Below are 17,191 nucleotides of genomic sequence, written 5' to 3' on the forward strand. Positions count from 1 at the left end.
CTCTTGGTGAGTGAAGTATGGGTCAGCAAAAGTGCAGTACTGAGTACATTCCTTTGCAGGAATTTGTGGTGCATCCACATTGACCCACTTTCTGCCTGCAGCCCAGGATCACATGGAACCTTCCATATTTTCTGTACATGTTTTACAACATTTCAAATCCCCTTCTTCATCTAAACTATTCCCAAATCTTGGATACAGTGCTCACCTGCCCTTCTCACTGCCTGCCTGCACAGCCTTTTCTCTACTGCCCTCTATCATCAGTATCAAACATACATGTATTTTTCGTATGGGTGCATATATACGCCTATGCATTTAAGCTTATACAGATGTATTTTTTCTCATCATATTTGTGTCCCTACCAGAAATATGTGATATGATTCTCAAGAGAACCTGTTATTTTGAGATGTTTTTCAGCTCAACCTGCAAGAACTAAAGGGGTCCTGAACAGTTTGCATAAGCAACACCCAGATCAGACCCTCAAACCTTTTGAAATCTACCCATGAGCAATCAAATGCTCACAATCATATAGTTTTCTAATGTGGCCCAAACAGCTGCCTGTATTATCTCTTAAAAATCATAGAAAATTTCATTTAAAAACAATAAAATGAAGAAATAAAAATAACACACTGGCCAAATCAGTTTTTCAGACTGAAAAAAGCAGCTATGATTCAGTCATTCATTTTTTATGTCTTCCAGGGGAGATGACCACACATCCTGAGATCTTAAAATAGTTTACTGAGTGCCAGCACTGACTCCTCCCTCTCTCTCTCTCTCTCTCTCTCTCTCTCTCTCTCTCTCTCTCTCTCAGCAATATTTTCTCAATTCTTATTAAAGAAACAGAGTTATGAGACAAATTCTCAAGAGGAGAAGGTAAATAGTGATCTGTAAAGAGAAAGCAGTATATCAGAGAGAGAGAAAGAAGTTCATCAATCAGCTTAAGCCCAGAAAATCTTAGAGAGAGATGAAATATCAGTTCATGTAATGTTTACAGCACTATGAAAGAGGTATATAATCAGGGAGATGAACTGAACCCCAGTCCTTAAAGGCAAAGAAAGCTCCAAAGGGAGTCCCTGAGATGGATCAATGGGACAGATAGGACAATTAACCATCCTCAGACTAGCAGGCTCTTCTAGACTCAGAGTAAAAACATTATACTAACATACAGCCAGGGAAGACATCTATAATGGAAACAAAAAGTTAAAGGGAAGTTGATCCCAGATTAACTGAACCGACAGAATGATAGGCCACTTCCATAGATTTTTATTGGCTAGAAATGTGAGTTGCTGACCAATGGGCAAGAATGTTCTGTGGACTAAAAAGCCTTCAGAGAATGGAAATTGAGTAGTATTAATTATTGTAGTTCCTAGAAGCTGTAGTCATGCATGAGCACCCAGTGTGCTAAGCACTGTACAAACACAGAACAACAAGGGTCTCTGCCCCCAGGTTTCTTGATTTTGCCACTGCTGATACTTTTTAGACCTTTTAACACTGTTCCCACAAATATTACAGCGAACAACATCCAGGCTTTGCACAGTTCTCATTGCTGATAAGGATAGCTCACTCAAGCAGATTCCTCATTAGATTTCAGCTAATGGTTTTGCTTAATATTGTGAAATGAACCAATGAATCATGTAGCTGTGAAGGATCCTTGTAATAAAAATGATCGCCACTTAACATAGGCTATTTGAATAGTATTAGGCTATCGAGAGGATTTGAATGCAAAGTGTAATCTTATTCCCTGCATTATTTGTAGATTATCAAGATAAAGAAAAGTTATGTTCTCTACTCAGTACTGTGAACTCTAGGATGTATACTGTAGAGCATGCATGTCTATGCATGACATTCCATTGATGCCAAAGGGATTTCTTCATGCCAAGCATGAAATAAGGAGCCACAGTATTATTTATTACATTATTATTACTGGCAGCAGAATGTAGTGGGCATCCATAGCATTCTACATATTACAGAGAAAAGACTGCCTTGAGGAATTCACTGTCCTGTTCAATGTGACACAATGTACAAAATTGTATGGAGACTTTCAAGCAAAAGACAGTGTACAAGAATTGAAGCTAAACATACACTAGAAAATGCTGATAGTGAATACTGAAGAGAAAAATCTTTGCATACTATTTTAAGTAGAGATAATCCTGAGAGTAGAAATTTTTTCCCCTCTCCCCCATCCCACAGCTAGAAGATTGGAGTGAAAAAGCAAGAGCAGGGGAATGTGTGAATGAGATTCTATCTGATCCTAGGCCGTCATGTTCATTGGACCCAGAAATAAAAACATGGAATGAGGGAGGGAAAAAAAACAAACAGATTTCTAGGGATGGATCCAGTCCCTGAGAGCAGAGACTATTCCTCCCTCCTCTGGCAGGAACAGTGAAGTGGGGGTTGGGGAACAAAAGCTCTGCTTGGGCCTCGCATCCCACCCCATTGCTGGAGCTGTGCTAGTTTACAGAAGCTGAGGACCGACTCTTCTGTTTTATACATGTTTTGAAACTAGCTTCACCCCTAGTCCCACAATTGCTAAGAGAAAAGAACAGCGTTATGGACACTAGCACATTGCCAGCTCTGAATTTGCAGCATGGTGGCTAGAGGTGCTCTTCTTTTAATGTATTTTAAATGTTATTGAAAGCTATATTTTAAAGTAAGTTGATTTCCCAACAAGTGTAAATGCTCTCATATAGGAGGTAAAAAAATTGTCAGCTGTGCCTCTAAGACTGTATTTATTCCCCCAATCAAAATATAATGGTTAACACCTTCCATTTCCCCTTCAGAGCAAGGAGAAATTGACACCATTAAAAAAATGAAGTAAATTATATTGGGAAGGAAGGTTGTCATGTGGAAAGAAGAAAGAACTCCAGCAAGAAAGCAGGAGACTCTGACCACTTTGGTGGAGTTTAAATAATTTGGCCAGAGTTTTCAGTAACAACTTTAAGATGTCTCAAATTGTGCACCTTAAAACTGCCAGCCACTAGCCACTAAGACTGAAGTGTTCAGCCTTAATCTGTCCCTTTACTCACATTCATAGATAAGGGTAGTAAGTTTTAGAGCAAGATTAATGTTATAATGAAGAATATCTTGCCTCTTGAAGGAGTTTTATCAGCCCTAAACAAAAGAAGACATTATAAGGGAAGGCTTTCTTCTGCCAAGTTCACAAGCATAATGTTCCCCAAATTGGCAACCTTGAGCTCTAGCCATTGAAAAACTTGTAGAAGTGAAGACATTTCCCTGAACTCTAACGAGCCTTTAAGAGTTACATTGTATGATTTTAGGAATATTTCCTCTTGCAGTCAAGTGAATGAGATAATTTCCCTTAGTGTCAATGAGGACTTGATTGGACACTCAGTTTCTGAAGTTCTCTATGCTTCTTTCCTACTTCATGACTTATAAAAAACAGGTACAATGGAACACTCATTTAATCTAGGTTTAAAAATAAACAACAAGGCTCATAAGTAAATTTTCTACAACCATACCCAACCCTTCTTGTTCCTTTCTGATTCCATTGCCCTGTGGATTTATATACCCAGCCCTACTCCCCCCAAATATATTCTGCAGCTTATTACTAAAGATGCTCATCAACATTCTGCAAGGTGCAGCTGCTAAACTACCTGTAGTGGTTAGCAAGGTTCAGGAGTGGCTGATTGTCCTGGCAGGTGTTTTAATTCTATCTCTACTACATTCTCTGTGAGAACTGTTAGACACATCAGTGAGTAACTGGTAATTCTGTGTAATTTTAAAAAGTAGAACAAAAGAAAAAGATCTAGCAAATCTGAGGATGTGGTCTCTCTCCCCCCAGTTATAGACAGGCTAAAAATTAAGTTGTGACCTAATTAAGTGATGGGAGTTTTCATGAATGGATAAAACATAAAAGAAGTAAATAAAAAAGCTGTTAATTAATTCAAATGAATGCACAAGACAATAGGGATGTTAGTTTGTTGGAGCTGATCATTAAGGAAGTTGTATTCTTTTGTTGTTGCACTGGGACCAAAGACTGGTTCTCTCTTTTACTTTACTATTATATGAAACATAAGGGCCTAGTCCTTCAAACTCTTACACAAGAGTTTAAATTTAAACATGTGAGTAGTCCAATAAATCACAGAGGGGATTTATGCATATGCATAAGTGCATATGCATAAGTGTTTGCAGGATTGGAATCTAATTCCCTGTATGTAAGTACATGTTTCACTTGTCTACTGTGACTTCTGTGGGACTACTCATGGGAGTAGAGATAAGCACATATGTGTTTTCCAGATTACAGCACTAATGGAGGCAAACTTGCTCTGAAACATGGCTATTTGGCTACCAGGGCTGACAGCAACAAAAAAAGACTTAGAAACTACATGAACAGGGCAACTGACCCCTAGGTCACCCACCACTAAGATGATTGCCCTAACTACCAGGCTACAGAGTCATTCTTGCACACATTCTCTCGCTCTCTGGCCCTATGATTATTTAGTTATTTAATCCAAAGTGGAAAAACATCAACCAGAGACAGCTCTCCAGTGGCTAGGGCACTTTCCTACGAGGTAGGATAACCCTATTCAAATTCTTTCTCCTACTTGGTCAGAGGGAAGACTAGAATCCAGCTCACCTACAGCCTAGGTGAGCGCTCGGACTGCTGGACTACAAGGGAGGTGACACTCGTAATCTCTGCATTTCTTGTAAAAGTGCTTCAGGCACCTGATTTCAGGAGAGCGTTCACAGCTGTGGATCCCAAGCAGTGATAGGTCTCTAAATCCCAGACTGGAGCAGGGTTTAAACCACACCCTTTTCATTGGTAACTGCTACTGGCTTGTTCAAGCAGGGAGCCGTCTAACATGATGGCTTTTGCGGTTCCCATTCTTAGGCACCTATCTCTCCCCAGACATTTTATAGTGACTCTGGCCACCTAACTCACGCTTTGTGGATGCCAATGATTTTGTAGGCACCAAGAAGTTAGGTCTTGTGATACTCAGCATCTCAGTGCCTAAATCCCATGGTGGATAAGGTGTAAGGCCTCTTCCCCTGTGATATGACCACTGCACCGAGATGGAGCCCCTCTGAAGTGACCACTTTGAAGTGAAGGTCCTGTGAAGTTGAAGAGATCTGCCCAGACGGAGTCAATTACAGGATCAAGGCCATAGGCTGGAATCATTGTCTAATATTTGGTGTTCAAGCACAATGCTTTGGGCAAAGACCAATAGAAGCTGTCATTCAGTGCTTACATAGTGTGTGAATATAATCAAAACATTTAATCAAATTAGAATAATTAAACTTTGTAAGCTTGTCTGGAGGTTGACACCTCAGTGTTACGTTAAAAATGTGAGGCGAAAATGACACGAGTATTTTATATATATTCCCATTTTGCTGTGGATTTTTTGCAAAGCAAATTCTAAAAGTTTCACACGTCTCTGAATTTGATTTTCAGTAATTATTTGCAGGCACACATAGCCAGTGGATTCTTTCCAGGTATAAAATTGCCTTAAGGTTAGCAAAATATTTTTATAACCTAAGGGTAAATTACACTCTGTTCTTACAGGGTCCTTGTAATGAGTCCAGCTGGTATTGTAGAAGATTTTGCTTCAAAAGTTTACAGAAAGCCCCATAAACATGATTGGGACCAAGGTTCTGCTTGCCTGACACGTGTGATGTGCCACTGAGCAGCATTTGCTCCGATTCAGCAATAGATTACACACAGAGTCTCTGACTGAGCCTATCAATAGCTAAAGCATATTCTGGAGAGTGTGTTTTTCTTTTCAGAGCAGCACAGGATCTTTCTAAAGCTATGTTATTAGTTTAAAGTAAGGATGAATGATGGAGCTTTACCAAGCTTTTAATCCATTGTGTGGGTTAGATGTGGATCTATCTATCTATCTATCATGTGGTCCTACCACATCTGGAAAAGGCTCAGTAATTGCATGACTTTTTATAATATTTCTTTAAATAAATCTCATATTTCAGGGAAAAACAGTCATTCCCCTGACATGCCCTGCCCACCAGGTGTAGGACTGCATTCTTGGCTAAATGCATTCAGATTTCTAAAGCATGAGACATTGGCTATTGCTGAAGAAAACAATGGAATGGAACAATAGTGAGATCTGGTATGGAAAATCCTCTATTTCCTAACTTCAGAAATTTTGTTTCATGTTTAATTTCATATAGAAGTAGTTACCCCAAAGGGAAAATCTCAGAGGTACTGTTCTCTGAACAGAAGAAAAAAAAAAAAAAACCTCACCACTGCTGATGGCTAAAATTTGTATCTTGATCTGCAACACTGTAGTCCTTACACAGCAGTCCCCAGAATTCAATAGTTCTGAGACTTTCACAGGTCTGAAGATAGAGGCGTGATTCACACAACTTCATTTTTCACAGAGATCCTGTAGGTGGATGAAAAACAAAGATAATTGTACCTTTATTTGATCTTCTGTGATACAGCCTGAATATTTGCAACCTCCATGCATTTTAATGTCACTAGACCTCATTAGCCAGCGGATATACTGTCAACCACTTTCTCTGTGCTCTTAGTGCGTCTTCACGTTACTCCTATCTACTTGTCCAATATTATCCTTACCAGACTCTTTGCTCGGTGACTGATAGTCATAAAAGTGAAGGAAACCTTGCAAGTGACAGACATGGTCCCTGCACACCTTCCTTTCAATAATACACTAGTTTAATGACTCTGCCTTGAATCTGTTTTACCCAAAATGTAGTGACAGGCATGTGCATTGTCTAAGTAGTTGTAACCTTCACTTTTACAGAAAAGATAAAATATTAACACAGATAATAGACCAGAAAATGTAGTGCTGCATTATAAAAGAAGCTACTGTATGTGGAGCTAGCCTGACAGTCTAGTGTTATGTCATACAGGAGAGCTACATTTCAGCTCCAGAGTTTGGTATCTTACTCTCCAGGGATTTAATCCCTTTGAAATCAATTAAAATTAAGGCTCCATTGACCTCAGTGGGAGCTGAAATGGCCTCTACAAGTAAGGTTTGGGGGTAGGTGATGATGAAACTCCAGTTAGAAGACTGGGAGCTCTTATACTCCTTCTACTGGGAGAAATATTGATACAGATATAAAGGAGGAGGGCTTTCACAATAAGTTAATGGAAAACATTCCATTGACATCAATAAGCCCAAAGACAATAATGTGATAGGAATGTGGGGGAGATGGCTAGTGAATTGTGTGCTGGCTGAGGTCAATTGGAGACTACTGAAAACTGAGAGAAGGAAAGGGAGAAGCTGACCCTTCTTTGCTGATTCATTAGGCTCTGAAAACAGCCATATGGAAAAACCCTATATAGCATGAAGCCAGTAGGACTTTATAGACATTTAATAGAATTCTGTAGTGCGTTTTCTTAAATACATAGAATTTAGTAGGGAGTAAGATCCTTTCAATAGTTTTTTTTAAATACTATACTATTCATTTTTATAGCAGGAATATAATTTTCCATTACATTCTATGTGATGGTTCATAACCCCTCTACAGACACTGGTTTTGTATTTTATCATAGGGAACCCCAGGACCTGCTACTGAGTCAATCACAATACTCTGTGTAACACAGTAGTCTCTGGCACCACACTGGGGCATTGGTTTAGTATTGCACTAAAAGAGAGAGCCTTTGAACCTGCTTACACCATTTTCTAGAGTACCTTAGGTTATCTTGAGATGTGAAGTGGTCTATAATCCAATACTAACTAGATCTGACTCTCAAAGGTGCAACTGTATAAACAAAAAGTTAAACTGGGGGAAAAACAAAAGTGAAAATGCTTGAGTCCTGCAGGAGTAGTGAAGGGGACATCAACAGAATAGTAGAAAGATGTTGGAAGGTGTAATTTGTCCTTATCACCCTGCCCCAGAAGATGCACACTATACTTGTGAAATTTAATGAGATCACAGCCTTAGAAGACTGCTTGCAATAAACATCTTTTCACATGAATCACAAATTTGCCTAAAATCTGCCTCTTTTCATGTAGGGCACTGAAAGTTTAATTCAGATAGAACAAAACTAAAGTCCTACGGGCCAGTCATTCAAAAGTTTATGTATGCAATCCCTAATTTTCACATGAAGATACCTACATGTGAGCAGAGGTGTGCGAGTAGTGCATTTTTTCGATTTATTGGCAGTTCAAAAAAATCAGGGGGAAAAATTCATTTTTGGGTCAACTCGATAACACTTTTTTAAAAATTTCAGTCAAATGAAAACAATGTTTTGGGCTAAATGAAGCATTTTGTTCAACCTGCAAATTACATTTTTAATTTCAATTTTAACTTCTATCTTTACATTTTTTATTATCTGTAATAAACAAAGGATATTTCAAAACAAAGTCATTTTGAACCAAAAAAATAAAAATATTTCATTTCAGGAAGGATGAATTTTTTTTTTCCTTTTTTGAATTTTTTTTTAAATGCAAAGAATATGACATAACCAACTTAATTTTTTTTTTTAAAAATTGATGTTGCAAAATCTGATTTTTTCATCAAAAAATGTTTTGGCTCAGAAATTTTGCCTAGCTCTACATGTGAGTTTAAACTAGAGCTTACATCCTAGAATCAGTCCATGAACTAGCAGGCCATACACAGTTCTGAAAATCTGTCCCTGTACATCTTTTTTTTTAAGTATGACATTATTTTATGAATTGCCTCCTATTCTAGGTTTATTGTACATCATAATAGCCTGGTGTAATGTCTAGTAGTAAAACAGGCTTTAGCTACTTAGGGAACGTGTCCTTGATCAGTTCCCAGAGATGTGTCATTTCTAATTATACTCATATAGTGTTGTACGATCACAAGGTAAAACTCCACCAAACTACTGAAGTTCAGAGTTATTATTATACTGTACTGATATCATAACTGAAAAACATAAATTATGTTTTCAAAAAGGGGGTCGATGATGGGGGGAATGTATAAAAATGAAGCTGTTGACAGAGTGTTGTTAGCTCATGAATTATACATTTAATTAAGAAAAGCGAAGCTGTTGGATTTTGAAACTTCTGATTTACTGTGTTTTTATTAAAAATAGAATTTCAATACTATTCCTGCCACTGCTGGAAGATGATAGAAAGAACTCTGCAGTCAGCTGTCAAACTCCAGGCAGCAGGCAGGAGCAGCGGTGGCAGAGGCAGACAAAAAACTAAGAAACAAAGGGGAAACAAGAGGAAAGAGGGAGAAAGAAAAGGGTTAGGAAAGAGGGAGGCAAGGAATTCAGTGCTACATGCAGAGCACAGAGAAGTGAGAAGAAGTATGTCATATAGGGGTGAGAACTATTGGAGATCAAGAGGATCTAGTAGATGGTAGCAAAGTGTATGCATCTTGTCCTGGTCTTGAAAAAATAAACAACACAAGAATGTCCATATGATTCCCTCATTCCCTCCCTTCTTGGTAATCTTGGCAATTTACATTAAATCACCCTATTTTTTCTCATGTGGCTTAAGACAGAAAAGAAGGGGCCAATAGAATACTAGGGATGAGCATGAAGTGTTATGGTCAGTATTCAGGACCTCTTCCATTTGGGTATTCAGCAACCTGCAAAATAGAGTCAGTTATCTCACAAAGCTCATGATGTTTTGTTACTGATTCAAAGGAAAGAGCTATTTAGATGCAGTAATATTAAGGCAAATCTCTTGTATACTATGCTGCCCATAGTAGATGATATAAACGCACACATTAGAACTTGTCCGATTCCATCAGTAAAGAGCAGCACTACACAAACAAGCGGAAGTTATACAATACTGGGTGTTGGTGTGATACCTTCCCTCATTTCTTTCTCTGTCTTATCTCCTGGCAGAGGGGATGGCATGGGGCACAAACACCTACTCTTTCCCAAAGGAAAGGTTGACAAAACAAGGTTCTTCTTCCTTTGCTTCGTGGATGCTAGTGAGAGGTCCAGGATTCTTCTTGTCCTCCTTTCTCATCTCTAGGAGGCTTCTGAGCTTTAAGTTGACCAACACAGTGATGATCTCTTTGAATGTTCTCCCTATTCAAAACCTAACACCAGCCAAAATTACCAGAACATCCATCTGTGCAGGCAGTGTGTTAGATCAGCAGAAGCCAGGTATTTTTCTTAAACGCAAATATCAGAAACAGTATGGAAAGGAAGTTCATGGTCTCTGTCCTGATATTAAAAGCCCTTGATGAGATTTGCCATAACTACCTGAGGAATCGCCTCTCCCTCCATAACTAGGACCTTCTGCAACATATACATACCACCAGAAGAATAAAACTGCCAAGAATAAAACTGTGTGAAAGACACACAAATTTCACAGGATCTGAATCTATGAACCTCCATCCTAGAGGAGATTAGAAGTACCCTGGAACTAACTAGCTTCAGAACTAAAAACAAAACTCACACCAACTCACTCACACACTTAAACACTCAAATATAAATAAGCCAGCCTACAAAAAATAATGCTTAAATGGAACCGTTTCTCCTACAGGGTGGAAAGAAACAGAAAGAGGAATTGTTTTTGTTATTTCTTTTCTCATATATCTGTAAAACTTTCAGACACTGTGGTAATGGGGCCACAAATACCTAGAAATAGCCTACAAATGTCTCAATGAAGAGATGGGATTCATTTAGACTACAAATATCTAGATGGATAGATGGGATAAAAGTAAGCTTTTTCCACACACATATAAACACACTTGGCTTCCAAAACAAATATAAAGATAGGTGGGAGCCAAAATGCCATGCAAAGAGCAATAGAACTGCCAGATATATAGAAGGACAGTATTATTAATGGAAATTACTTACTAAAAGAGCTTTTTTGTGGCATTTCAGCATTTTTGTTTCTATTCCTTGTTGAAGCCAGGAAATAGATTAGCATTGGGAAATGAAAGCAAATGGAGCACAAAAGTATCCAAAAGTTGGTGAAATTCTTAAAAGATTTGGTTTATTTTTTAGGACAAACAAATGCTTATTTTATCTGAGTTCACCCCAAATTTTTCCTGTTAAGATGACTGGATACTTGAAACTGGTTACACTGGCGTTAGGCACTATTGTGGAATAGAGTACATTGGAAAAGATACATGATAAATATTTGATGTTTTCCAGACCTTTCCTATGCTTGGATCTTCAATGATAATCCCTTATATGTTCAGGAGGATAGTCGTCGATTTGTATCCCAAGAGACTGGAAATCTGTACATCGCCAAAGTAGAGTCATCTGATGTGGGCAATTACACTTGTATTGTAACTAATGTTAAAGCTGAACAAAGTGTTCAGGGCCCACCCACTCCACTCATCCTCCGTAGCGATGGTAAGTTCTTTTAATGTGACTATCTGGAAAAAACCACAAAACTTATTAAAATCATTTATTGATTAAACACTCAATGATTAAAATCATTGACTTTGATGTGACCTATTCATTCTGAGGCTGTAACAAATCCCTGTAGACAAACATGCAGATTCATACTATTTATCTGGGGCCTGATCCAAAAATTCCCTTTTAACTTCAGTAGACTTTGGATCAAGTCTTAGTTGGTAAAATGAAGAAAGGTTCAATTTGGGGTTAATTAATAAATACATCTGCAACAAGACAAAACTTGATGCAATTGGAAGAAAGCAAAAGAATGCCAGTTTTCCATTCTAATTTTATTCTTCCCAGGAAGGCTTATGTTTGGATTTGAATTTGATAAAGCTTTCTAAACTTAAATTCAAGTTATTGCTCAAATATAAAATCCAGAGCTAGCTCAAAACTAAGTGAGTCACTGAAGTGAGAAAAAAAACAAACACCTTTTAGGCATCTCTCTAAATAAATGTTCACAGTGGGGAATATATAGCTGGGAAATCTGTTAGCAAAGCTTTTTGATGGGATTTTTTGCCTAAATTGTAATTCCTCATACTGCTTTCAAAGTACTCTAATAATCTAACAAAACACAGCAGAAGGTTACGTTTCTAGAATAAATAAAAGGCAACTATGCATTATAGGCAATAATTCTGCCACGAAGTTCTGATGATATTTTAATTAAGAAGATCAGTTTTTGTGTTGTCTGCATAGATACCAAAGCCCCTAAACAAATGTATAGCTCCATTGTTCAGAAGTTAGGTGTTTTGTATAAAACATGGATACAAAATCCCTAAACTTTGCTCCTATTCTTCTCTTCCCCTTTCTACCAACACACGCCTTTTTTTCCTACCCTCCTACTTCCTTCCCTCTTCCATATCTTTTCTGCTTCTTATCTTCTTCCCTCTTCCTTCACATTAGAGACCTGAGTAGGGGCCTGATTCAGAGTCGACTGAAATTGATGGGACTATTTCCATTAACATCAATGAGCTTTGGATCAGGTCCTAGGCCAGTAATCTCTGTAGCACTATGTGACAGAGAGGAACAACATACATAATGTTATCCAAATTCTTGTTAAACATAAAAAAGAAGTATTGGCTTATATTCAGTATGGAGTATGGGTGAAGACATTGGATCGATGGAAGTATCTGAACAGATTGGTTAACACTGGTGCAGTGGACCTTACAAAAAACTGTACACTACTTAAGATACACATAGACTCAAGTAATTCATGGGTCTTGTGATGGCTATCTGCATAGGGGTAAAATTAACCCAAAATACCAATCCTTCTCCCAGTGAAGTCACTTGAAAAAAGCTGATGGATTCCCATGGGAGTATGATGAGGCTCTAATTTTAAAAATAACTACATCCTTTCTTTTACACTGAAATTCTGTTGTACTAGACAGGTCTGAGGCACAACTGGAGTGCTAGCTGTTTTGATGTTCAACAGGTGTGATGGGAGAGTATGAACCAAAAATTGAAGTACGTTTTCCAGAAACAACATATGCAGTGAAGGGTTCATCTGTTAAACTGGAATGCTTTGCCCTTGGAAAGTAAGAATTTTTTTGTTTTTGTATGTTTGTTATTCAAACACTGTTCCACAGTGAATTGTGAATATCTTTAGAATGCTGGGTCAAAGTGGAAATTTTTTGATTGGTTGTCGTCCAAATGTCAATAGTACCTAGATAGGTCATTAAAAAAACAAACAAACGTATCTTGGTTTATTATTGTTTTTGCATGAAATGTTCACAGTGAAACAAGCAAACAAATATCTGAATCTGACTTAGTTACTGATTTTGTTACGAACTCAGAACTAAGACTGCATTCACTGAAAGGTTCATTAAGCTGTGTAAATCTTGGGAGAAAGCCCAAGCCTCAGTGTAGAGCAATCCTGGGCTGATTTGAAGTTTTGTATAAAAATCATATAAAATACCATGTGAAACCACATTTTGTGTTCAAATTCACACCTCAGAACAAAACTTCAGATGAACCCATGCTGATTGAACTTGAATGTGTCCTAAGGAGCCCTCCAAAATGAAGCCACTGACATCCACACAGCTTTATTTATACGCACTGCTGACAGATGCTGATCATCTCTTGAAAGGTGCTAAGGATCAAACTTCACATTAAATTCCATCAGAGTTACAGGTACTCAGCACCCATCAGGACTGGACCATACCCTCTACATATAGTATTAATTGGAAACTATTGCGCTTGTCCAGAGGAGTAATTGAAGTAACTTGACTTTCCACATCATACTTCACAACACATTGTGTAGTAAAACGCTCACTCTGCAATACAGTAGGCCAGATCCTCAGCTGGTGTATCTTCAATGAAATCAATGGAACTGTCCCAATTTACATCTGCTGAGGATTTGCCCAGTTTCTGAGATATCTTGTTGCATGATTAATTGGCATTTCTGGAAATAAAAAGCATGTTAAATAATTAACTGTCATTTGTAAGTGATAGTTAGAGATAAGCTGGAACTATTTAGAGATGGAGCAGGTGTTCTGTTCCCTTCTCATAGTACTTCAAATATTGCTGGGAGTACACTTCTTCTAAGAGATGGTTGGCTTCTTTAGCTACCACATGGGTCTTTCTAAGAACAGTGTTTTTTAAACAACATGGAATTGACTGAATCTGCTATGATAAATATATTTGGGACGAGTAATATGAATTTGCTATACATTGTAGTGAATGTGAAATATGTAGTGAACTGCTCACCCCACTCTAATGATACGCTTCAGTCAAACAAATGTTATTCGGCTCAATAAAGGGATTAGCAGGATGAAATTCTGTGGCCTGTGTTATATAGGAGGTCAGACTGGATGATCTAATGGTCCCTTTTGACCTTAAAATTTATGAATCTATGAACTGCAGGAAACTGGAATTTGCTTTCCTAATCTTAATCTCCACGAATCTCCATGTCCAAGGAAGGCAAATATCCCAACCAACCATTCAAGAACTCTTCCAACATGTCCTGGAGGAATATGTGTATCAAACAACAATCAATTAACTACATAAATATAAAAGTAGGTTAAGAAGACTAGAACATTCCCTAAATATATATTTTCTTTAGAAAAGCCAAAATAACCTCAGATTGTTGACTTCTATTTAGTTTTAGTTCACTTTGACATTCTGTTTTAAAATTGTGAGCTTGTAAATGTTTAAAACTTTTCCAGAGGCTAAAAGCCTGAGTTGTAGACAAGAGAAAATAATCAAATGTTCCTGCAGAAACCACTTTGAGATGAAGAAATATTAAACAAAATTAAAAAAAACCAAAAAAACTAATAGGAGGAAAAAACTCACTTTTACCCAATCTAGACTTCTACATATAACAAATATGATTCTTTCCTGAAATACTGTGATTTTGGTTTATATACTTACAGTTAAACAAATTTAAAGCCTTGACTTGAGAAAAAGTGGGCGAGTCAGTGTTGGATTTACATTCCAAAGGTTGATGTACAAATCTTATCACATATATGGTGAACATACGAGAGAAAGAGATACTGGCTACATTATATGCCTTTTGAGATCACTCAAATTACACATTAAAAAGAAAAGATATTGCTATATTATCTCAGGAAGTCAAAGAAGGGCTTAATAATGTGGTGCCTGGGGCTTACTCAAATTTTGGGCTATCTGTAAAAAAAAGTGAACGTTGTCTGACTTTCCAAAAAGAGGTATGGCTAAGGCCAAATCCCATAAACAGTATGGTACTCTCTGAGTTGTGTTTAAAAAAAGGAGCAAGTTATAGTTGTTCAAAGCAGGCTTTGCTACTCCACATACGTAATCACAGCTGATATTTGTGCTAGTATGGTATCTTTGGCGTACATACAGTCAGTACCAGTGAGCACTGAACAATACATAAATAAAGGTATCATTGATACCATACTGACAATATGTACTTAATGTAACAAGTATGTATTGGATAGGTTCTGCTTGGTGTTCCAGTCTGTGTAATCGAGTATTAGGAAAATGTTTCCATTGTAGATTTGCTATAGCACAGATATGCTCTCTCTTCCTTTTTACAGTTCTTAATTTTTTTTAAATTGAAGTCAGCCAGGCACCATATTTCTACCATCATTTGAATCTGTGAAAAGACACCATTCCAGAGTTGACAGGCATGTATGAGTACAACAGGAAAAATGTATAGTGCATGCAACACTCTTAAGCAGGTTACCTAGGACCATATTTTTAAAGGAATGTAGGTGACTAAAGATGCAATTATGTGCTTAGTGGGATTTTCAAAATCCCCAAGGTGCCTAACTCCCATTGATTTCAACAGGAGTTAGACACCTACGTAGACATGGGCAAAATTTTTTGACCAAATTCTTTTTCTTTTTGGGAAGGAGAGGGGCAAAAATTGCAGATTTCGGTCAACTGAAACATTTAATGAATTTGTGTCAACTTTGCTGAATAGGTTAACCTATGCACCCACCAAAATAAATATATAAACAATTCTAAAAAAAATCAAAATGTGCTGTTACAACAATGTATATGTTTTGTTTTTTTCCTATTCTAAATGAGTTCATTTCAAAATTTCCTTTCACTTTATTTAAAAGAAAAAAAATTAAAAGCTCAAAGTCAAAATAAACCAATTCATTTCAGAGCAAACAAAATATTTAGTTTGACCCATAATGATTTTTTTCAACTTATTAATTTGCCAATAATTTAAACAAAATTTCATTATTGGTCAACCTGAAACTTTTCTTTTTTCTGGAACTGTCAGCAAACCAGAAAATCACTTACGAGCATTGGAAAATCCTACACAGTGCCTATATGCACATAAATACCTTTAAAAAATAATACACCTTTTATATAGCTCGGATGTTATGGGTTATTATCTCTCTTGGGATTCAGAACTGCATTCCCATTATCCACTCATATATATTCAGACTCCTAGTCCACTTGGTTCAACCAATGCCATCAGCTGTCACTGCCTCTGTGCTATGTATTGCAGAGATCTTTCACAGCTAAGCTGGTTATAGACAACCTGCTGTGCTCTTGCTTTCCAAAAGCCTTAAATGAAAGTACTTTCACAGTGTTTAGAAAAACACTACCTTTTCCCTTTGTGGAACATTAAACCACACCACAGACTGCTGCTCACATAACACCTTGGCACTCTAAGATATAAGAGCAAGAGACCGGAGTTAAGATTGAACATTAAACCTTGTTTGTATTTCCTGACTTTGGAGTCTTTTGTGCTTAGCCATCCCATTGCATTAACACCAGTTTGATGGATTCCAAGTGACAATAAAAACGAAGATGTTGACTTACAGGCAATTTTGTGACTAGACTCCTCATTCCAAATGTTCCTTTCTGCTCAGATGCGGTGATCTAATATTTATTTCTCAGAGAATATCGCCTTTCTAAATATATCTTTTCCTAACTACCACATTTTCTACACTCTGGACATAACATATATAGTAGTATAACAATGATTGGGACCTCAGGTAATTTTGTAGGTTGCAAGACTCTCAATGAAGAATTTATCATTTTATTTTTTCTACAATATATTGGGCATAGTTCTGCAAATAACAGTGAAGAATGAACATTTCAAACACAAAAAATGTTAATAAATATCACATTCATTTTTAATTTTATTTTTTTCTTTGTAGTTAGTCAATACTAACACTATAGCTGTTAAGAAATAGCCAGAAAAATTGTTAGATAAAGACTGTAACATTTATTTATTTATTTGTTCTATGACACTTTGGGGCACTGTAAATAATAAATAATCATGATATGTTATTACTGATGGCAAAACGGAAATAGGTATAGGTATAAATACATAAAAAGGAGATTATAACTGAAATGTTGACCCTTAACTCTAGTGGGCGCTAAAGATATAATAATTGAGAGTGAGAAAACAATATCAAATAGAAAATGTCAGTTACTGAAAGCTACTAGAAACTAATAATA

At 37.1% G+C, this 17,191-nt stretch overlaps 1 protein-coding gene across 1 annotated transcript in view; it reads left to right on the plus strand.

The window, feature by feature from the left end:
• CNTN6 (contactin 6) overlaps positions 1 to 17,191 on the plus strand; it is a 203,638-nt gene that overhangs the window by 110,295 nt on the left and 76,152 nt on the right. The window contains exons 6-7 of the mRNA XM_067542691.1: positions 11,036 to 11,239; positions 12,717 to 12,819. Of these exons, the coding sequence (XP_067398792.1) occupies positions 11,036 to 11,239; positions 12,717 to 12,819 (307 nt within the window). The remainder of the gene's footprint in view (positions 1 to 11,035; positions 11,240 to 12,716; positions 12,820 to 17,191) is intronic.

Source organism: Emydura macquarii, unplaced genomic scaffold (genome assembly GCF_026122565.2).
Source record: "Emydura macquarii macquarii isolate MOO-44397 ecotype Brisbane River unplaced genomic scaffold, CSIRO-AGI_Emac_v2 contig_71, whole genome shotgun sequence".
NCBI lineage: Eukaryota > Metazoa > Chordata > Testudines > Chelidae > Emydura > Emydura macquarii.